The sequence below is a fragment of the Lipotes vexillifer genome, unplaced genomic scaffold (genome assembly GCF_000442215.2).
Source record: "Lipotes vexillifer unplaced genomic scaffold, Lipotes_vexillifer_v1.1 scaffold1643, whole genome shotgun sequence".
NCBI lineage: Eukaryota > Metazoa > Chordata > Mammalia > Artiodactyla > Lipotidae > Lipotes > Lipotes vexillifer.
This window is the reverse complement of record NW_006784879.1, coordinates 153,163-177,520: the sequence shown is the minus strand read 5'-3', so window position 1 is coordinate 177,520 and position 24,358 is coordinate 153,163. Positions and strand designations below refer to the sequence as shown.

At 38.7% G+C, this 24,358-nt stretch overlaps 1 protein-coding gene across 2 annotated transcripts in view; it reads left to right on the top strand.

The window, feature by feature from the left end:
* CARMIL1 (capping protein regulator and myosin 1 linker 1) overlaps positions 1-24,358 on the top strand; it is a 333,075-nt gene that overhangs the window by 174,505 nt on the left and 134,212 nt on the right. For both annotated transcript variants that reach the window (XM_007457010.1, XM_007457009.1), the window contains exons 9-12: positions 2,097-2,172; positions 7,577-7,665; positions 8,863-8,957; positions 21,791-21,877. In XM_007457010.1, the coding sequence (XP_007457072.1) occupies positions 2,097-2,172; positions 7,577-7,665; positions 8,863-8,957; positions 21,791-21,877 (347 nt within the window). The remainder of the gene's footprint in view (positions 1-2,096; positions 2,173-7,576; positions 7,666-8,862; positions 8,958-21,790; positions 21,878-24,358) is intronic.

Sequence of the window (24,358 nt, the reverse complement as noted above, 5' to 3'; positions counted from 1 at the left end):
GACAAAAGCCAGCTGTACTTCAAGTCACATCAAGTGACAGAACAAAATATACAATAAAGAGGTTCTGAAGTGTAGTCACTACTTGACATTAAATCCACAAAAGGAGATGAGATGAGAATGATTTGCCATAGTTCCTGAATGGGGAAGTCCAGGTGAGAACTCTCAGATACTGTGGGCTTGGGGGGCCCTATATTATAAGGTGGAATTCACTCCCAGAGAAGTTGCAACTGTCATTAGACGTCATGGAGAAATGCCGGGGCTTGTTCTGAGCCACTTGGTCGGTGGAGAGAGATGAGAGAGTGGAGACCCTAAAACAACTATGGGAAGAGTTGTTGTTTTTGTTTTTTAATCTGAAACTTCTTTTTTTAATCTAAAACTTAGCAAAGTTAATAAAGAGGCTTTTTGGTGGAAAAGGTGGCTCGTGGAACCACATGACTAAGACCAATTCCCTGGCGTTTTCTCTAACACCTGTGGATGCTCATTTCACTTTTTAAAGCAAATCTGATGAAACTACACACACGTGCTTCAGAGGCTGGGTTTCGACTGTAGTTCTGTCCCTTTGGCCTAGTTTCACTGTATTTCTCTGAGCATCTATTTCTTCATCTGTAAAATGTAAACAATAATACCTCCTAGCGTTGTTTTGAGATTTAAAGGAACTGTTGTTTGAGATTTAAAGGAACTGTTGTTTGAGATTTAAATGTAAAGTGCCTAGCATGGGGCCTGGTACCTTGAAGCTTGAAATAATAGTGATTTTCAGTTCTCTTTCTACCTTCTGCCTTTCATTTCTAGTTCAGTAAAAATTTGTTCATTTGCTGCTTGTCATGCCCTGAGGGTAAAACTGATATGGCCTCCCTGGAGCCACAAAGCTGAAATAGACAGGGATGTTGTTTTCAAAGAACTTACAACCTGGGGTGATGAGGAATAGATGTTTAAGCATCAAACTATACTCTAAGACAGAATAAAATGAATGCTAAGTAGAGGTGTAAATATTGTGCTGGTTGAGGTGACCTGGGGGAACTTAATAGAGGAGAGGATTATGATACAGACAGTGAAAGATACATGGATTTTTGTAGCTGAACACAGCTTTTTTTAATTTTTAATTTTTTTAAGTTTTAATTTTATACTGGAGTGTAGTTGATTAACAATGTTGTGATAGTTTCAGGTGTACAGCAAAGTGGTTTAGTTACACATTTTCCCATTTAGGTTGTTGCATAATACTGAGCAGAGTTCCCTGGGCTATACAGTAGGCCCTTGTTCGTTATCCATTTTAAATATAGCAGTGTGTACATGTCAGTCCCAAACACCCTAACTATTCCTTCCCCCCCAACTTCTTCCCCCCGGCACCCCCCCCCCACACCGTCGTAAAAGATAACTCTGATTGTGAAATTGAATATGTTTGGTGAGTAGTGAATTGTCTGCTTTTTGGCTTGAGCATGAGTTAGGGGCTGGAAAAATAGTGTGGTGGCAGATCTCTGATACAAATAGCTTCACTCTATGGCTGAAGAACTTGTATGAAGCATAAGACAAAAAAAAACAAACAAAACACCTGGGCTATCTCATGTTTATAATCCTTACTAAGAACTGCAAGCAAGGTACCAAATGGTTGTGGGATGCTTGCCAGTAAGCATTGGGGATCCCATCCGATGTCACTTATTATCAGGCTAGATACTGTCCTTGCTTGCCGTATCAACTCCTCTAGCTAGAGAGCATATGATATACTTGATGGTGAAAGAATTTATGAAGGAGCAGTCTAAAGAAATAGGACCTGTCAGTATGGAATTAGACATATGATTTCTCTTGGAGTAAGGAGGTTCTTCAAACAAACACTGCTACCAACCTCTTTTTCTTTGGAAACAGGAATCAGAGTCCCTAGAGGTAATTTACCTTCAACTTTTAGGAATTCTGCTTACATCATCCTGAAGGTCTGTCCTAGAGAATTTAATTGTTGTCTGGGGGTCAAAATAGATATAGCTGAATGTTGTGCTTATAAATAATAGAAATTAACAGGTAAACTGGGATGTCATGGATTAAAAAGTCAAGCGCCAATATGGCTACTGTAAGAGCACTTTCATGTATTTTGTTGTTTCTGCTTCTAGGGACCTAATACCTATCATTGCTGCTCTGGAATACAATCAGTGGTTCACTAAGCTGTCCTCTAAGGATCTAAAACTGGTAAGTAATTGAAGATGTTGCTTAGCTTTGCTGAATTTCAAAAACCTGATAATTATATAAAAACACAACACACATTTGTTTTTCTACCACACTGGTGAGCTGCGTACATGTTATTTCTTAGGGGGATATTTTCTTATAAATGATCTGCAGACCATTTTATAAAGTTTGTAATGTGAGATGCTTCAGAGAAGTAATTCATGTTTTCAGCTGCTTCAGGCAGTTTTAGATGATGAACAGAAAGACACATTTAGTGGAACCTTCAGTACACACTCATTCTGTTGGCAAAGACTATTAAAGGTACATTTGCACAGCTGCAGATAGCAGGTTTTATGTTCCTATCTTGAATTACATCTCCACAAAGCTTCCCTTCCTGAGAATTTAGGAAAACGTTACTAAGGTAGAGTTGGTCTGGTTTAATTATGATAGTTAACATTAATTTTCTAGATGAGTTTTTGGGCAGATTTATACGTAAGCAAAATGAAATCAAAGTGAAATCTGTTAGTTTTCATAAGGCGTAGGGGAGCCAAAGTTTTGGTCTGTTCTACTATTGGAAATAAGATGCTCTGTTGGGTTATTTGTTTTTTTTTTTTGCAAATTCAAAGCAGCCATATGGACAGATGCTTATGCATGAGTTAGGTTTCTGCTGCTTCATTTTAGCACAGAAGATAATTTAGATGTTGTTTTATTGGAGACTCTTACATTCAAGCCTCCAACTTTCAGAGGTCATAGAAACTGGGGGTTTAAGATTTTAAAAGTGAAGAGATAGGATTTGTATTGAGACATGGATCTATTGAAAGTGGAGGGTTGAGATTTGCTGGCGGCCAGCCTGCTGGTTCTCTGCACTTGCCTGGCATGGGAGTGGCTTAAGGCGTTATAGGTATGAGCATAGGCAGAAATCATTTGGGGATTATTAAGAGCCAGTGCAGCAGACAAAAAGAGTGTGGGCTTGGAAACCCACAAATCTGGGTTTCAGATTCTGACTCTTATTACAAGGCTGTGTGACCTTAGATACATCACTTGACCTTCCAGGGCCTCTGTTTCCTGCATCCCTATTATTGTGAGCTAGTTGGAGCTCATGTCTTATCAGAATCTGTGGCTCAATAGCTCTACAGTAAAAATTGGTTTAATAAATAGATGTCAAATGAGTTTGTTGAATGAATGAATGGACATAGAAATATAACTATTTTGCAGGTTATTGAGATGAGTAAATAATGTGTATAGAAATTCTAACAATGCCTAACGTATTACAGGCATGTCACAATCAGATTAGCAAAGAGGCTGAGAAATGAACAAATGGGGGAGCATGAATTATGGAAACTGTATCAGCTACACGGCCGGGGGTGGTGGTGGTGTCTGAGGTCAGTGATGATTGAGGTACGGATGGTGACCTCCCAGGGAACAAACAGACAGCCATGATGCGAGATCTGGGGACAGAAGTCTCTCATTGCTGTTTGCAGGGATGGGGACCATTTGCAGGACTGAACCAGCAGAGATTCCAGGTGCACAAGGGGAGCCATTTTGAGGAATGAGAAGTAGATTAGCCCAGGGATTGTGGGATCAGAGAGAACAATGCTTTGCTACCAAGTCAGTTTTCCTGGTTTATTCAGACATTCACCTAAGCCCATGATTTTCAAAATGGGACACAAGAGAGCTATGAGGAGGTTGTGGAAATCCCACTTTTGGAAGTTGTCCCAAATCATTAGTACCAGGCCACCGGTGCTGCCATTCTGTCATTATTCCTCCCAGGCAGCATCTCCTTTTAACTGCCTTACATGTTTAGGGAAGAAAACATGCACCTAATTATTTCAGTCTTGGCCAGACAAAGCATGTAAGTGTTCATATGCTTTCTTGGGTGTTCCGGGATGGCAGGAAGTGGAGTGACAGGATTTGAGGATTCCCCTCACTGCTTATCTATTAACTGAGATTTAAACATAAAAATGCAAATGTGCTTAGTTTTAATATTTTGTATTTAAAAATGAAAAATGGTCTTTGGGCTATCTCTCTGCAAGTTTTCAAAAAGAATACTAGCATTTCTTCCATGTTTGTTACTCAAAGTTAAAAAGAAATGATAGGGACTTCCCTGGTGGTGCAGTGGTTAAGAATCTACCTGCCCATGCAGGGGACACAGGTTCGAGCCCTGGTCCAGGAAGATCCCACATGCCGCCGAGCAACTAAGCCCGTGTGCCACAACTACTGAGCCTGTGCTCTAGAGCCCATGAGCGACAACTGTTGAGCCTGTGTGCTGCAACTACTGAAGTCTGTGCACCTAGAGCCTGTGCTCCACAACAAGAGAAGCCATCGCAGTAAGAAGCCTGCACACCCCAACGAAGAGTAGCCCCTGCTCGCTGCAACTAGAGAAAGCCTGCACGCAGCAACGAAGACCCAACAGAGCCAAAAAGAGAAATTAAAAAAAAAAAAAAGAAAGAAAGAAATGATACTTTCCCCTTTGATGGCTTCTACAGTATGCAATCTCAGAACATTTTCTAACACCTGGTCTGTTTGAGGCAAAGGAAGGCATTACACCTTCTGTGAATTTTTTAAAACACGAAGTGTAAAAAGAAGTAACCTCCTCTCAAGTTATATGAATTCTCTGGGTTGTTAAGATTGCTGCTTGCTCAGTAGAAGTCTCCTGAGCTTAAGGTATCACAGGAAAAATATGACATATGCTTTATGCTGATCTTATGAAGCCAGTTAGCAGTCAGTATTGTAAATTTAAATGGAGGGATAGAGGGATTTTTTTTTGAAGATATGCTGAATATGCAATTAGGACCAAGATTCTGGACTCATTAAATTAGCAGTAGAATTGAGGTCTTGCTCAACGCTCTCAGTTTTAGAATTTAGGCATGTCATTGAGCATCATTGGGTCTTTTAAAATCATTTAAAAATGATATGGTTGGGCTAGATAATGTACGTGGGTCCTCTTAGTTCCAAATTTTCATATTTGTTTTATTGGATTAGTTCATTTTTTATTTTATAGTGATTCTTCTAGTTTTTTTACTGTACTTTTTATTTTTAAATTTTTTAAAGTTGATTTTCTTATTTTTAAAATTTATTTTTATTTTTTTGGCTGCATTGGGTCTTCATTGCTGCGCGTGGGCTTTCTCTAGTTGAGGCGAGCAGGGGCTGCTCTTCATTGTGGTGCGCGGACTTCTCATTGCAGTGACTTCTGTTGTTGCACAGCGTGGGCTCTAGGCATGCGGGCTTCAGTAGTTGTGGTGCGCGGGCTCAGTAGTTGTGGCTTGCGGACTCTAGAGTGCAGGCTCAGTAGTTGCGGTGCGTGGGCTTAGTTGCTTTGCAGCATGTGGGATCTTCCTGGACCAGAGCTTGAACCTGTGTCCGATGCATTGGCAAGCAGATTCTTAACTACTGCACCACCAGGGAAGTCCTACATTTGATTTTTAAATAAATACAAGGTCTTAGAGAGTCATTGTATTAATTCATTAAAAAAAATTTCCCCTAAATCTGTAAATGTAGTGCTGAACATGAAGTAGACATTTGGAGAAGACTACGTAATGGTAACATGTACTTGTTATCTAGGTTTGTGTGTGTATCTCTTTAAAATGTCCATCACTTTATATTCTTTGGTGTAGCAAATAATGCTTTTCATGTAGTTGGCACTTAATAAAAAGTAGCAAAATTAATGTAATCATGAACACCTTATTACTCCTCACCCCTACTGGCATCTTAAAGAAAAGTTGGACACACTTTTCATACATTTAAAAAAAAAACTTTTGTTACAGTAATTATGCCCAATGGGTAAATGAAAGCCCTGCTTCACATCCTGGCTTTGGTAAATTACTTTTCTGGGTGCTCTGAGGTAGCCCTGGAACGGTAATGATACCATGGATTGTTTCTGGAAATTAGAATAATCTTTGCAAAAACATGTCTGAGTAATCACTTTTTATCATGATGACACAGAATAAGATCAGTTCCTCTGGTTGTATATTGTAAGGTGAAGAATTATACTGATAAGGGGTCACCATTTTGAAAATCACCACTGTCAGCATAATATAAATTGCAGGCATTGGGTCACTTGGAATTAATTTTCCTCTCCCCTCATCAATCTGTGGGACACATTAGAAGCCCAGGAATAGTGTGAAAGCAACATTATAGACCCAGTGGGATCAAGCAGCACAGAAGAATTATAACAGCCTTAAATGCTGGGTGACTTGGTGGTTTTTCCAAGTCAGTTTTTCTAAAGGCTACTTGACTGGAGAACTTTTGCTATATTTTATACTGTTCCCATAATGGTTAATCCACTTGGGTATTTATGATCTGATAAATCAAAGAACTATTATAATACTTTTATTTGGTATTTTAAGAAAAGAAACTGCTTTGACATTTGTATGCATGACACAAAATGATTCCTCTCTCTCTTTTTAAAATAATATAAAGGCTTTAAATAGACCCTAGATTATAATGACATTTAAATATCACTTTTTAATGTCCAAATAATTTTAAGGTCAGGAGCCACTTTAAATTACTTTTGGAGTAAGGCAGGATATAAGTAAATATAAAACATTAATAAATAAAAATTTAAAAGAAAAAATTATGCATAATTCTTCATTTTTCATAGTCCCCTCAAGACTTTTGCTACTACCTTACCTAGTTCAATTGTTGTAATCTTTATTAAACATTTTACTTTAATTATGTATTTTCATTTAACATTATATCGTAAGAATTTAAAATATTTTGACAGATGTAAGTTTACAACTACGTAATTTTTGTAAACATGAGGTTTATTAACATGAGACCATTAATTACTGAAGTCTTTCTTATTACCTTACCCTAGTTTAGAGATTACTAGTAGGAACATCGTAATACCTAACGATTATCAAGTGGTTATTCAGCCTCCCTTTTAAAGTACATGACATCTTTAATCTAATTTTCTTATCTACAAAAAGGGAATAATAATACTTAATTAGCAGTTTTATAATGAAATACACGTAAAGGGCTTAGCTCAGTAAAGAAAGTCTCATCATCGTCATCATCACCATTGTTGCTACCACTCAGTGTTTAGTTCATTATTTTGGGTATCCCTTTCTTGGGAATTCCTTTTGGTTTTCCCAGGATTGGGTGAGATACGCCTCTGTATGCCCATAGCACTACCAAAAATGGCCTTTCTATTTTTCTATTTCTATATTTCTATTTTTCTATCATAATTGCATATTTCCTTCTTGTCTGATTGCCTTCCGGAGGGTACAGTCTTGAAGGCAGAGACCTTGTCCTCTATGTTGTATTCCCAGGACCTTCATCCTGAGGGTGTGTAGTAGTAGATGTTGAGTCATAGTTTGTTGAATGAATGATTTATTTAACAAAAACTTTGCATCTGCATAGATTTATGACAGTGAAGTGAGATTATTTTTAGACTTATGACATGGTCAAAGAATATTTTCTCTTATAGTCCACTGATGTCTGCGAACAAATCTTAAGGGTGGTGAGTAGGTCCAATCGACTGGAAGAACTGGTGTTGGAAAACGCTGGACTTAGAACGTGAGTATTTCCTGAATACATGAATGTGTTGCTTTAAAACATTTTGCCATTTCCTCTAAAATTAATATATAGTTTTGAGAAAAACGTTAGGCTACTCACATATAGAGTATTCCTTTCTTTAAAAAAGTCCCTGTGATCCCCATCATTATCATGAAGGTCAAGGATTTTCTAACATCTTTTGCAGTTGTGTCACATGGTATGTTTGAGGGTACATAAGTATAGTGGTTAAGAGCATGGACCCTTGAGCCAGATACCTGATGGCTTTGGGCAAATTGTTTCAGTTCTCTGTGCCTCAGTCTCCTCATCTTTAAGGTGGAGGTAATAATAATGCCTACTTTATAGAATATGGTAGTAAGGATAAATGAATTAATACATGGGAAGTGTTTAGAAAAGTATCTTTCATATTATAGATGCTCTGCGTTAGCTTTTACTAGTATCATTAATGGTAGTCATAGTAATAATACATTTCATAGGATGTTACTGCTTTGTTTTGAGCTGTTTTAGCCATTTCTCTCCCTTTTCAAATTCACACTTAAATAATCTTCATCTAGTGGTTCAGTAACCGATACCCAAGCCTTACCAGGGGCAGGTGAGTTTGAATCTGCTGGAGTAAATACTTTACTGCTACTACGTGAGGAGGGTTGACAGTTTCATAATCATAGCACTTAGTGCGTTATTTTACGTTAAACACACCTGAAATAGTGATTTTGACTTTTGTTCAAATATAGTGCTAGCGACTGTAGCCTTTAAATTCAATGATTAGGGCAGTCAGTTTTGCATTCATGATTATTGCATGAAATTAGAACTGATATAGTGAATAGCCTACTGTACTTTTCATGAAAAGCAGGTTCAGTTCAGAATTTGTTTTTTAAGTCATGAAGGAGCCAAACAGTACTACTAATAGCATCCTACAGTGTGTCTTTAAAGGGGCAATTATATATTTTCTTTTTTCTTTTGAATGAGATTTTGACTGATCAAGATGAACCATATTCTAGCTATGGCTTTACAGACTCTCTAATGAGGATATGAACTAGGGTAAATAGATTGGTTCTTAACAAATATATGATATATAGGTTAATATTGTAAAGAATGCTTTTCTCTTTTTAGATTTCACCCTAGCTATTCTAGCTTTAAACTTTTTATTTGAGCAGTTTTACACTTTGTGTTATTTCATCTGACTGTTTTGTTTACTTGCAGAGATTTTGCACATAAACTGGCCAGTGCTCTAGCACATAATCCCAACTCAGGACTCCATACGATTAACCTTGCTGGCAACCCACTGGAGGATCGAGGTACCGTAACATTTATGTGACCATTGATGTCAGAACTGTAAGAGGATTAGGGAGTTTTAATTGAGCCATGCCTGTAGAATAGTGTCAAGCTTAGTTGTAATTATGTTATAAATGCAGTTGATGCTCTTGTTGGCTTCTAATTCTTTCCACCCTTTTGTGAAAATACTCATGCTACAATTTTATCAGCTGATAAGCTATTCTTGAAGTGACACAGATGGAAAGGAGGATGTTATTTTTATTTATTATTTTTATTGAAGTCTAGTTGATATACAATGTTGTGTTAATTTCTGCTGTACAACCAAGTGATTCAGTTATACACATATATACATTCTCTTTTATATTCTTTTCCATTATGGTTTATCCCAGGATACTGAATATACTTCCCTGTGCTGTACAGTAGGACCTTGTTTTCTATCCATTCCAAATGAAATAGTTTACATCTACTAACCCCAGACTCCCAGTCCGTCCCTCTCCCCGACCTCCCCTCCCCCTTGGCAACCACATGTCTCTTCTCTATGTCTGTGAGTCTGTTTCTGTTTTGTAGATATGTTCATTTGTGTCATATTTTAGATTCTATGTATAAGTGATATGGTATTTGTCTTTCTTGGAAAGAGGATATTATTTTTAAACTATTGTATTGGTTTTTTATTGCTGGGTAACAAATTACCAGAAACTTGGCAGCTTAAGGTGACACAGATTTATTATGACACAGTGTTTTGGGGTCAGAAGTCTGGGTAGAGGTTAGGTGGGTTCTCAGAAATCAAGTTGTTAGCTGGGGCTCTGATCTTAACCTGTGACCTGGGGTCTTCCTCAAGCTCACTGGTTGTTGGCAGAATCAATTTCCTGAGGCTGTAGGACTAGGTCATTATTTTCTTGCTCGCTACTTGCCAGGGACCACTCCCAGCACCTGGAGGCTGTGTTCATGTCCTTGCCATGTAGTCCCCTCCTCTCACAACATGCCTGTCTGCCTCGCGTTCCAGGCCAGCAGAAGCACATCTCTCTGATGCTCTTTCTTTCAGTCTGCTCACCTGTTTGAGTCAGACCCATCCAAGACAATCTCCCTTTTTGTTTTTTGTTTTTTTTATTTTTGCTGTATGTGGGCCTCTCACTGTTGTGGCCTCTTGAATTGCAGAGCACAGGCTCCGGACGCGCAGGCTCAGCGGCCATGGCTCATGGGCCCAGCTACTCCGTGGCATGTGGGATCTTCCCGGTCCGGGGCACGAACCCGCGTCCCCTGCATCGGCAGGCGGACTCCCAACCACTGCGCCACCAGGGAAGCCCCAATCTCCCTTTTGATTAACTCGGAGTTGACTGATTAGTAACCTAATCACATTCATAATATCCCAGCATATTCATTGGTCTGCCCACACACTTGAAGAAATTATAGCGGGTGTGTTTACCAGGGGGCAGGAATCTTGAGGACCATCTTACAATTCTGACCATCACAAATGTTTTTAAATTTTTAACAAGATTTGAATGTAAGAATAGAGAGAAGTTGAAGGACTAGATTTCATGATGAGGCAAAAGAAGTTTTCATTAAAAGTGATTGTGTGAGTAGAGGGGAGACTCAGTAGGTTTAGAAAGTGAAACTTGAGAGTTTGAATTCACAGTAGGAGAACAATGATGGATGAGGTTTAAGATGCAGTAGCTTTATCTCTAGAGGGAATGCTTCGTTTTCATTATCTGTTGCAGATGTTTTCCAGCATTGTTGAATGAGGGCCTTTCATCTTGTGATGTTCTATATTTGATGAGGATTAATTATTAAACTGAGCTGAAGATACTGATATAGACATTCAGTTCTGCTTTTTTATTCCTGTTATTGACATTGTTCTTCATTGAAAAAGATGCCCATGTGGTTTCCAAACAAACATTCCAAGAGGAACTTCACAGCTTCTGAAGCAGTGAACCTAAAGGAAGGTTGAGCCTGAATTGGAAAACTAGTTCACATGAAAGACACTCTCATAGATATATAGGGCAAAGCTGAAAATAATGGAGACATATCCCTGCAACAGGAGTTTCTCTGGGGTTTAGTCTTTTCTTTAAGAAAAACAACTGTTCTATTAGTCGAATGCTACAAAGAGGTGACTGTAACAAAGTGGAAACCATATAGATCACCTTTTATAGACATGAGGGCTGTTTGGCTTTTGTTTTTAAGATGGAAGGGACTTGAACATTTTTCTCTACTGACAGGACAAAATCAGTAGTTGTTAAATGCCAGTTGCTAAGGATGTGAAATCCAGAGTGCAGTAAAGGACACTCCTTAGTCATCAGGCAAACACAAATTCAAACCACATTGAGATACCACTTCAGAGCCAATAGTTTGCCTATAATCAACATAAGTGTTGGAGAGGATGTGGGAACTCATGCATTACTGGTGGGAGTGTAAAATGGGGCAGCCTCTTTGGATACTGGTTAACCAGTTGCTTCAAAAGTTAAACACAGGGGCTTCCCTGGCGGCACAGTGGTTGGGAGTCCTCCTGCTGATGCAGGGAACACGGATTGGTGCCCCGGTCTGGGAAGATCCCACATGCCGCGGAGCGGCTGGGCCCGTGAGCCATGGCCGCTGAGCCTGCGCGTCCGGAGCCTGTGCTCTGCAACGGGAGAGGCCACAGCAGTGAGAGGCCCGCGTACCACAAAAAAAAAAAAGTTAAACACAAATTTGCTTGATGACCCAGCAGTTCCACTTCTAGGTGTTACCCAAGAGAAATGAAACGTATGTCCACAAGAAGACTCGTGAATGAATGTTGGTAGCAGTGTTATTCATGATCGCCCCAAAGTGGAAACCCAAATGCCCATTACTGGTGAGGGGATAAACAAAATATGGTGTATCTATACTGTGGAACACTACTCAGTAGCACGAGAGAACGTGGCACTGATCCTGCCTAAGACACGGTTGAAACCCCAGAAACGTTACGCTCAGTTAAAGAAGCCAGACCCCAAAGACCTCTTGGTATTGTTTGGGTTTGGGAGGCAGTGAGGGGCAGAATGAGTCTGAGGCCCTTCATCTTTCTTGTCATATGCCCTGAGGTGCAGCCCTACTGGACAGCCTTGTCTATTGGACCCTCTCCTTTGGTTTCAACTCCTGCAACAGTGCTTTCTTCATTCTGCCGCATTGTAATTAGATGTGGATGTTTCTCCACCAGCTTAGTTCTCTCCCCTACTTCTGTCCATCATTCTTTCCTAACCTTCTAAGACACACTACATCTAGCCTAAGACCTTGTACGTAATCAATAAATATTTTCTTTAAATTTGATTTCATTTAATCGAATTCCCTTTTGTGGTTTTTAAATTGCAGTTGAAAACCATGGTGAAGTTTATAGAGATTTCTTTTGTACAGAGTCAGAGCATGTATTCAAAGATGACATTTGCCTGCCTCTTTCCTCCTCTTTCCTACCTGTGTGACCTGATTTTGTGCATCTTTTCACCTACCTGCCATCTGTTCCCAGGTGTTAGAACCATGAATCCTTCCAAGGATGTTTTCCACAGCTTGATGTGTAGATACCGACTCTTCAGGGTGTTTTCTGCTCACTTACATTCAAGTTTTGACACTCCTGACACGTTTCTGCCCCCTCTAATTCATTCGTCGCTGTGTTTGCCGGTGCCCTGGGACAATTGCCAGCACCTGTATTCCCCACCTTTTTCACTCTTGGGGCTGACCCTCCTGAACACAAATTCTTTACAGGCTTTTTTTTCATCCAGGCTAAATATCTGAAAGTGATTGGTAGCTTTTCTGCTCCTGGATGGAAAGTCCACAAGAAATCCAACTGAGTGTAAAATATTTATAGAAACTTCAAAATAGGGAAAATTTTTCATGACTTTTTTCTGAGCTTTTCAATGGAAAACAATAAAAAAGCATGGGGGAGGAGTTTGCAATTGAATTGTTTAGTCTATAAAGAGAGACTGAGCCCAGGAAGATTATTTACAAGGAATTGCAAAGAAACACAAGGCAGTTTGGCAGCCTTGAATTCTGAGGAATTTAAGCACCAAGTGGAATTTGATTTTGTACCTGAACCATCCTTTCAGGGACTTATTTGGAAACTCTAGCGAGGAAGTTTGGCTCCTTGCTTTGTGATATGAAAGTTGATGCAGCAAAGCCCTGATATTTACAGCTCAGCTTCCCTGTCAGGCTCATGTGCAGAGGACAGGCAGCCTTCTGTTGTTAAGGGGCTTGGGGTGGAGGAGGTTGAAGTATGATTTAGTAGGAGGGGTGTAGTGTGTATGGGCAATGTTTCCAATGCTGGATGCCCTGCTTCCGCTCTGCGAGAGCCCCACAGGGCAGTGAACGGACCACACACATGCACGAGCTCCTCTTACCCTGTTTGTGCGGCCGGCCCTGCTCCCCAGCTTGCTCTTGGCCTTCTAGCCCAGTGTGTTTTCAGATTGTGGGTCAAGACCTGGTAAACATTTTAAAAAAAGAAGAAGAAACAGAATAGAAAATATCAGAGTGCATTGTTCAGGAAAATTTGGGTTTTAGTTTTCTATTACATGTGTATGTGTTTATTTTGGTATGAGGTTCCTGCATCATGATGACAAATCTCTTTCTTTATGTGGGTCATGGTCGAAAAGGCTTGAAACTCCCTGTTCTAGCTGAACTTCATTAACTAGTTCTGTGGTGAGTCCTCTGGGCTGACCTAGTATCTGAACCAGGGTGTTTCAGTCATCACCTCGTGACTAATCCTTTGGACCTGCTGACTTTTTGGATCAAAGTTGAGTGTTTTGGGGGAATGCAGCTCTTCTCTCTCTGCTCATTTCACACACTTTCCTTCCCTAAATGTCACAGGCTCTGTGTTCTTTTCTCCCTAGTTACCCTCCCCAGTTATCCTAGATTTTATGATCTTAGCCTCATTAGGAATGTCTGTCCTTATTTCCTCCCCTCACTTTGTTCTAAATTGGATTATTTTGTTTAAAGATGATTTAGAATCCTGTCTCGGAGTGTTTTTCTTTTGGAAATGTTGACCTGAAGCACCCAAATATTTTATTTTTTCTCCAACCATCTGGTGGTGGCTCTGATTTGATTTTCTGGATGAGACAAGATAAATAGATTCTAGAATTGTCCCTTACATTTTGGGGTGCTGTAGATCTTTCATATCTCAGTGTATACCAGTGGATTCTGGAGTCAAAATACATAGGTTCAAATCTGGGCTTCTCTACTTTACATCTGAGTTTCCTTGGACTAGTTACCTAACTTCTCTATGCCTCAGATTCCCCATCTCTGAAATAATAATAGCACCTCCTACATAATGGTGTTCTAAGGATTAAGTGAGATAATACATATAAAAGCCATAAGAATCGCCTGTCACATACTATGCACTCTCAGTAAGTGTTAACTTTTACTACCATATTTGATTCATAAAATAGTCTTGTGAAGTTAAATAGCACAAATGTTATTATTCCCCTTTAGAGATGAGGAAACCATGTTTACATAATTTGGAAAAGCTTGCAGAGTCATACTTAGTACTGACAGACTCTTGTTCAGAATTGCCTTAGTGATCAGTCAATCAGCCTCTTATACCGTGGTTGGGATTTTCTGATTTGGCTGTCTAGATTTCCCTTGGAAGTGTAAGGAAATAATTTTGTGTATGCGATTTGGAAAACATTGGCTTTTTCCATAGCACGTTAGTGCATTTTCTTAATCACTTTGATATTTAAAGAGGCCAGGTTTCTGTGCGACAGCTACTCAGCAGAAAGTACTTTTGTTTAGAGTCATGATTTCAGCCATATTTAATTGATATTTTTATGGTTATACAGGGTAAAACAGTATTTTAAAAACTGCATAGATTCGGATTTTAGGGCATTCAAAAAATTAAGTGTGTTGACTGTTTTTTCCCACTAGTCTTTTATTCCTATATTCCTAGTTCTTGAATCTCTTTCTCTCAGTCTTATTTTTGAAACGGAAATACTCCATCGTGTTTTATTTATTTACTTAGTTTTTTTTTTTTTTAGTGTTTCTGAACTCTCCAGAGAAGCCATTGGAATTGGTAGAAATCTGAAGATTTTAACTCTCACTTGTGTTCTGATATCTACAGTGTCAAATCTATATGCTTTCTAACAGACAAGAAAATGGGCTTCCCTGGTGGCGCAGTGGTTGAGAGTCTGCCTGCCGATGCAGGGGACGCGGGTTCGTGCCCCAGTCCGGGAAGATCCCGCATGCCGCGGAGTGGTTAGGTCCGTGAGCCATGGCCACTGAATTTGCGCGTCCAGAGCCTGAAAAGCCTCCCCCCCACAACGAAGAGTAGCCCCCACTTGCCACAACTAGATAAAGCCTGTGCAGCAACGAAGACCCAGCGCAGCCAAAAATAAATAAATAAATATTTTAAAAAAGAAAAGAAATGGCGTCAAACCCCTTTAAAAATATCTTCAAATATTAACATCTAATCTTTTTTTTAAATTAATTAAGTTTTTGGGCTGTGTTGGGTCTTCATTTCTGTGCGAGGGCTTTCTCTAGTTGTGGCAAGTGGGGGCCACTCTTCATCGCGGTGCGCGGGCCTCTCACTGTCGTGGCCTCTCGTTGCGGAGCACAGGCTCCAGACGCGCAGGCTCAGTAGTTGTGGCTCACAGGCCCAGTTGCTCCGCGGCATGTGGGATCCTCCCAGACCAGGGCTCGAACCCGTGTCCCCTGCATTAGCAGGCAGATTCCCAACCACTGCGCCATCAGGGAAGCCCCCATAGCAGGATTTTGTTAAATTATTAATATCATGCTTTCGGTCAACCAGGACCCACCTTAAACCGTTTTTTCCAACCATGTGAATCACACTGATTCCAGAATATCAGAATTTTAGAGTTTTATATGTTATTGTCATAGGCTTTTAAGTACATGCATGATTAATGGGTTAAAACTGCAATGTCAAATTTAATTTCCTGTCTTAGGAAGTTAATTACATCAGATGGCAAATTATAATTCTAAACATTTTATAATTACTTTTTTATTAGTCATAAATATTTCGGTAATAGTTTTGTTTTGAAAGGAGAAATAAAAATTCGACCATTTTTTTCTTCTAAATTTGACACATAGTAAAATAAAAATAAATTACAAGAAGGGTTATTCATCCAGTAAAGTCTCCAGATGAAAGCTTTTGGTGATAAATTTCGTTTTAATTCACAGCTCTGAAGGCTAAGTTTTGCTTTATTTGGGGGGCAGAATTGAATAGTTTTGGCCAGAGGTTGAAAAAGTCTCTTCTGACCTTTCTTTGTGGGGAAATGTTTTCTTGATGATCAGTTTCTTCCATGGCACTATTGAGTAACCAACTTCAGGAAGTACAAGGCAGGTTAATTTTTTTGTTTTTCCTGAGATTTTGGCTGCCAGGCACCCTCAATTTATTCATGTTGCCAAGACCCCATTTCTGAAATCTGCCAAAGTGGAGGACCCTTTGTGTAATAATCTGTTACCTTTTTATCAAAAGTGAATTTAGTTTTTTCATTTTCAAAAAACTGAACAGTACTGGCCCCAGTTATGCCTTTCATTCCATTAGCACTTAGCAAGGGTGTTTCTTTAAAGAAGAAATATATTTATGAGTTGTGGATGCCTAGGAAACTAAAACAAAACATTTCATCAAGAAAAAAAAGAAGCTAGTAACTTAGTCTGGGGTTAGATAAAAAATACTTTAACCGAACAATCTTGTATCTGAGACTTTAGTCCTTTTTACCTTTAATCCTGCTTTCTTTGTTTAAAGTAAATGCTCAAACATGACTTTATTCACCTTTATTCTAACTTAGGAGCTTCACGTTTTATTACTTTCATTACTTAGGGTGTGATAGTCCTATTTCTAGAGAAAAGTATTGTTGGATTATTTATTCTTTTTTATCTACCTTCCTTTTTAAAAGAAAGTTTATGATTAAGGAATGAACAGATGGGTGGGTGTCACCAGTAGTGTAAAATAATTGTTCCATTCTGGCCTTGCATTTGGTTGTAGGCATTTACAATTTTATGTGGTGTTCCAGGTGTGTCTGACACAAAAGAAAATATTGAAAATTTAGAAATTATCATTTTCTCAAAGAACAAAGCAAAACAACTCAAGTCAACCTGAGTGAAACAAATTTGTAGTTTAACTTTGATCTAACAGATATTTTCAGCATGATTTGGGGATATATATATCCATTTTTATTTTATTTATTTTATTTTATTTTATATATATCTATTTTTAAACATTGTCATAGCATATACTTTGCTGAGTGAAAAAATACGTGAAAGAATTGGTCATGAGTAGTCAATGATAACTCTTGTCAATATTTAAAGTAAGAATCTGGTGTCCTTTCCTCTTCCATACCTAATTTTTTTTAAAGACAACTTTTTTAGAGTAGTTTTAGGTTCACAGCACAATTGAGAGAAATGTAGAGAGATTTCATATATTCCCTGGGCTCACATAGGCATAGCCTCCCTCGTTATCGACATCTATCAGCAGAGTTAAGACATTTGTTACGATTGATGACCCTCCATTAATGCATTGTAATCACCCAAAGTCCATAGTTTTCATTAGGGTTCACTCTTGGTGTTGAATGGGTTTGGACGAATGTATAATGACATGCATCCCTCATTACAGTATAGTATCATGCAGAGTATTTTCACTGCCTGAAAAATTCTGTGTTCTACCTGTTTATCCTTCCTCCCCATGCACCCCCATGCCCAACCCCTGGCAATCACTGGTCTTTCTACCGTCTCCAGAGTTTTGCCTTTTCCAGAATTTCGTGTAGTTTTCAACTACTATGGGTAAATACCAAGGCATGTGATTGCTGAATTACATGGTAATAATAAGTTTAGTTTTATAAGGAATCACCAAACTGTCTTCCAAAGCAGCTGTCCCATTTTGCATTCCCACCAGCAATGAGTGAGCGTTCCTCTTGCTCCACATCCTGGAACACTTGATGTTGGCAGTGTTCCAGATTTTGGCCATCCTAATAGGTGTGTAGTAGTATCTCGTTGTTTTAATTTGCATTTCCCTGATGACATATGATGTAGAGCATCTTTTCATATGCTTATTTGCCACCTGTATATCTTCTTTGGTGAGATGTCTATTAAGGTCTTCAGCTCATTTTTTGATTAGGTTGTTTATTTTCTTACTGTGGAGTTTTAAGAGTTCTTGTATATTTTGAATAACAGTCCTTTATCAGATGTGCCTTTTGCAAAGATTTCCTCTCAGTCTCTGGCTTGTCTTCTCATTCTCTTGACATTATCTTTTGCAGAGTAGAACTTGTTGATTTTTAAAAAATTGATTTATATTGGAATATAGTTGATTTACAATGTTGTGTTAGTTTCTGCTGTACAGCAAAGTGAATCAGTTATACATATACATATAGCCACTCTTTTTTAGATTCTTTTCCCATATAGGCCATTATAGAGTGTTGAGTAGTTTCCTGTGACATACAGTAGGTTCTTATTATCTATTTTATATATAGTAGCGTGTATATGTCAATTCCAATCTCCCAATTTATCCTTCCCCCCTCCTTGGTAACCAATAGAACTTTTTTTTTTTTTTTTTTTTTTTTTTTTTGCGGTACGCAGGCCTCTCACTGTTGTGGCCTCTCCCATTGCGGAGCACAGGATCCGGACGCGCAGGCTCAGCGGCCATGGGTCACGGGCCCAGCCACTCCACCGCATGTGGGATCTTCCCCGACCGGGGCACGAACCCATGTCCCCTGCATCGGCAGGCGGACTCTCAACCACTGCGCCACCAGGGAAGCCCAATAGAACTTTTTAATTTTAATGAAGTCCAGCTTATCAATGATTTCTTTCATGGTCTGTGCCTTTGCTGTTGTATCTAAAAAGTCATTGCCACCCACAGACATCTAGATTTTCTCCTCTGTTATTTTCCGTACCTGATTTTCTGAAGTAACGTTTTTTCATTGAAGTATAATGTACATTGATAAAAGTTTGTAAATCCCATAATGAATTTTTACAAAGAGGATGCTCTTATGCAACCTCTACAAAGATCAAGAAATAGGACATTACCAGCACTGCACAAGCTTCTCTTTTGTTTTACCCCACCCTTCCCCTCCACCACCCGGAAAAGATAACTACTATTCTGACTTCTGTTATGATAGATTAGCTTTATTTATTCTGGAACTCACCACTATAGAATTATATAATACATACTCTTTTATATTGTCTTCTTTTGCTTTTCTTTGTTGAGAGGTTTTTAATAATAGATTTATTATTTTCTTAAATAGAGATTATTTCTTCTTATGTAAATTTTGCTAAGTTGTATTTTTCATGTGGAATTTCTTCTAAAATGATACATTTTTTGATCTGTAGATTTTTTTATACCCTTCAGTTCTATTTGTAGTGTCTGCAGGATCTCTACTGGCATTCTGTTTTCATTTCTGATTTATATAATTTGATTTGATCCTTTTCTTTCTCTCTCTTTTTTAAAGTCTTGCTGGCATTTATTAATTTTATTGGGTTTTTTTGGAAGAACAAGCTTTGTTAAATTTACTTATTTTATGACTGCTTTCTGTTTAATGATGTCTTCTCTCTGTTATTTCTTTCCTTCTGTTTATAGGGATGGAGTGAGGATTAATATGCTGTTTTGTTTTTTTTTTACACATCTTGAGATGGATACTTTGATAATTAGTTTCCAGCTTTTCTTCTTTATTCGTATATGTATTTAGGAGTATAGACTTCACTCTAAGGAGGGCTTGAGTTGTGTTCCCAAAATTTGATGTCATAATTTTTAAAATTTAAATAAAAAATTTAAAAAGATTTCCATTGTGATTTTCTTTTTTTTGGACTCATTTGTTATGTAGGAATATATTGCTTAAGTTCTAATCATTGGGGGATTTTTCTAACTATAATTTCTTTTGTAATTCCTATCTTAATTCCATAGTAATAGCAGTTAGAGAACATACTAATAGTTTGAAAATATACTCTGTATGATTTCACAGAAGTTAAGGAATATACTGTTTGTTGAGACTTGCTTTATGACTCAGTAGATGGTCACTTTTGGTAAATTTTCCTTGTGTACTTTGAAGAAATATATTGTGTAGTTATTAGGTACAGTGTTTTAAATATATCAAATAGATTTTTTTCATTATGCTCTTGATATCTTGTATATTTTATAGCTTTTTTTGTCCATTTATCAGCTACTGACAGAGATGTGTTTAAATATCTCCCACTATTGAGTGTGTGTGTGTGTGTGTGTGCGCGCGCGCGCGGGTGTGTATACACACACATATATATGTATAATAATACGTGTATTTTCTTTTTTTTGCCATTAGATTTACTTTATATATTTTGAGACTATGATATTCAGATTGTGCAGATTTAAAACTATTATATCTTCTTCATTAAAGAAATATCTCATTTATCTCTAGTATTACTTCTTAAAATCTAACTTGTTTTATATTATTACAGATAAACTAGCTTTCTTTTGGTTAGATTTGCAGCATATATCTTTTTCTATGCTTTTAGGTTCACTATGGAATACATGCATTTCTAAGTGTGTCTCTCGAAACCATCTGATATTATTGTTTAGCTAATCCATCTTTGACTTTTAGTCTGAATACTTAGTACATTTATATTTAATGTAATTATTGATTTATTTGTGTGACAATCCACTATATATCTGTTTTCTCTTTATCACTTTTTTTTGTTGTTCCCTTTTCCTCTCTTTTTTTTGACTTTTGGATTAATCAAGTTTTCAAAATTTCTCCATCTTTTTCCTCTCTCCCCTCCCACCCCAATACATTTTACAATGTATTGACTAAATATCAGTCCTGTTCCCTCTCTGCAATTAATATTATGGATTAACATTTTCAAATCTCTAGAAATATTTTTAATTAAAAAACCTGTTTAACATTATTTAATCCAGTGATTGTCAAACTTATTTTGGAAATGCTGTGGGAGATAGGTAGGGTCTCCCAGTACCCTACCATCCTTTGGGAAATGCCCATCTAGAAGCTTCATCAAGCTGAATGACGTTTAGGTTATTTCTACAGTAGTACGTATTAATTGATAAAATTTATATGTAATTTGGGGTTATGTGATAGGGCAGCAGCCAGCATGGCTGTACCTTATTGGTGCCTGGAAGTTTGAGAATCAGTCTGTGGGACCATACAGTTAATACTGTTTTAGAATTCTTCCCCAAACATGCCCCCTGGGAAGGTGATAACTCAGATACAGCAGGAGGTTGGTTGAAGGACCTGTTGGAAGAGCATACATTCATCTATTACTTATTTCCTCCCAGAAAAGAGTCTACATTCATTACAGTCCTTGCGTGAGTGAGCTGGTTTTCACAGTATCCCACTCTGGCCATTAAATTTAGAGACCACCGGATTTTTATTACTGTAAATTCCTTGGGATTAATTTTATGTTACCAAACGTAGGTTAAAGGTAGCTTAAAACATGCTCTGTTGCTTTGTCTGAGGTTGTTAGCCATAAGCCAATTAAATATTGGAAGTCATCTGCTTAAAGTGAAGCCATTATCTGAATAGTTAATATCACATTGTTTTTCTTGACAATAATTAAATAGCATGCATCCGTTCACCCAGAAGAGTGATCAGCTCATTAAGACACAGGTTAAAAAGAAAAGAGTCGAAATTATATCACTCTTCCCAAGACTATTTGCATTTGAAATAGCACTATGAGGAGAGGATAATACTTGGTCCAAAGAAGAACATGTCTAATGGTAAAGTTTCGATAATTGTGCTTTTCTCTTACCCTATAGGTAGGACTGAAAGTAGAGGAGGCATGATGGTAGATGATTAGAAAACAGTGTCTAACATTAGAAAGAAAAAAGGATCACTTTAATTGGAATCAAAGTTAATTTTCAGGCATTGTAAAACAAATGCAATCCTAACAACTGAAAAATTCTAACAATCCCCCCTTTCCCTTTCTTTCTCAGGTGTGTCGTCTTTAAGTATTCAGTTTGCCAAACTCCCAAAGGGATTAAAGCATTTAAATTTATCTAAAACCTCATTGTCACCTAAAGGTACAGTATATCTCATTTACTTAAGTGTGTCTATAATATTTCTGCTGCCCCATGGTACCTTACATAGTTAGAATTAATACTCGTTGTGTATCTGCATTTAAAAATGTAGTTGACCCTTGAACAATGTGCTTTGAACTTCCCAGGTCCACTTACATGCATGTAGTTTTCAACAGTAAATACTACAGTAGTACACGGTCCACAGTTGGTTAAATCTGTGCAAGTGGAGGAACCGTGGATACAGAGAGCTGACGATTAGTTACACACAGATTAATCCCCACGTTGTTCAGGGGTCATCTGTATGTGTATTATAATACTCTGGCAGTTTTAAGATAAAGAAGTTATCTGATTGGACTTCTGGTGTTCTAAAGTGAAATGCTTTCAGAGTAGAGAATAATTTTCAAGTATACCTGTGGTCTCCAACTTTTTAAACTTTGAGTCAGGGAACGCTCACCTAGCTGCCTCCTGCCTCACATTCCTAGAGGTAGCTGGTTGTGTTTTGCTGTTGTTTTTGTTTTTGATTTAGCAATGTTTTGTTTGTTTTTATTGAAGTATAATTGACCTACAACACTCTGTTAGGTCCAAGTGCATGAGATAGAGATTCGATATTTCTGTACATGACAAAATGGTCGCTACTGGTTGTGTTTTTCTTGGTTCATCCTTGGAAAGACATCAGCTGTCCCCACTTCCCCGTTCCCCTTTCCCCCTTCCCCTCCAGATGGACTGTCTGCTGCACAGAAAACAGTTGGGCCTAACTGCCCAGTCCCAGTCACTACTGTAGCTCTACCTGCTCTATTTCCTGTCCTGGAAATTGCCTTTCCTTCCCCACGTTCTTTTCTGACTCCACTCACCATCCTCTCAGTTTTTCAGTTTTGTTCTTATTTTGCTACATCAGCACCGTCAAAATAATAATTAAAATCTCCCTGCATACACTGTGCCTTTGTATACGCTTCGTATTCTGCTTGAAAAGCTTGTCTTTCATCTTTTATAGGGAAAACCTCCATTCTTGCCTGCCTTCTGTGATTCTCTTTCCTGTGCATCTCCTTTACTACTCACACAAAACATCTCACTTCTGACGCCTCTGGTCACCAGACGTGTGGAAGTTTTTCCCTCACAACAGGCAATTCTCTGTGACACTACCTGGGTGTCCTACAATTCAGCTCAGTATCTACCTGGAGATGGCATGAGATCGTACAGGTTAAGGGCTCAGTCCCACAAGACTGCCATGCCCCCCCGACCGCCTTTAGATACCAGTTCACACGGCCCAGGTTATCAGAGGTTCCAAAGATCCCCCTCCTTGAGTTTGATTAATTTGCTAGAGTGGTCCACAGAACTCAGGGAAACACTTATTTACGTTTACTAGTTTATTAAATGGTATGATAAAGGATACAGATGAACAGCCAGATGAAGAGATATTTAGGGCGAGGTTGGCGGGGGTGGTCCTGAGCCCAGGAGCTTCTGTTTCTGTGGAGTCGGGGTACGTCACTCTCCTGGTGTGGATGGGTCCATCAGCCTGGAAGCTCTCCAGAAGCCACACCGTTGGGATGTTCATGGAGGCTGCATCACGTAGGCGTGGTCAGTTATTAACTGCATTTCCAGGCCCTCTCCCTTTTCTGCAGAAGTGTTGATGGGTGGGGGTGGGGCTTCTCAGCATGGCTTGGTCTTCCTGGTGACCAGCCCCCATCCAGGAGCCCACCAGGGTTACCTCATTAGAGCAAAACGTGCTGCTAATGCTCGTACCACTTAAGAATTTACAGGAGTTTAAGGAGACCTGGGTCAGTGTCAGGGTCAAAGACAAATATTAGAACAAGGGATGTTTCTAGTGCTCTTATCACCTAGGAAATTACAAGGGTTTGAGGAGCTCTGTGCCAGGAGCGGGCATGGGAGGCAGAGACCCATATATATTTTCTCTTACACACCTCCAAATGTTCTTGGAGAGCTTCAGTTTATTTTATAAAACCCTCGTCTGTGATCATCTCTTCTGCGACGTCTTATTCCTGAGGCCTCAACAGAATCAATTTCTCTTTCCTTTCTAGATCATATCTAACATTATTGTATAAATGTGGTGTCTTCCCTACTTGAAGGGGGCTCTCCTTGCAGCCTCTGTATCTCTCATCTCCATATCTCCAGCACCTGGCATAGTGCCTGGACCATTGTGGGTGTTCAGTGAAAGTTTCTTGAATTGAATAATTTCCCATTCCTTAACTATATCCCTGTCTTTTGAGGGCAGTATGTGTAGCAATTGCCGGTTCTCTTACAGATTGCCTAGGTTTGAATCCTAACTTTTTTGCTTACTATAAATTTGCTTTTACAATCTCTTGATTGTACCTACCTCATTTGTAATATGGAAATACGAGCATCTGCTTCATCAGAGGTGGTGGGATTAAATGGGTTAATATGCATACAGTGCAGTTTTCTGGCACAAAGGCCGTGCTGTCCCTGCCGCCATCATCTTCTTCCTCTTTCTTCTCCCCTCTCCTCCCT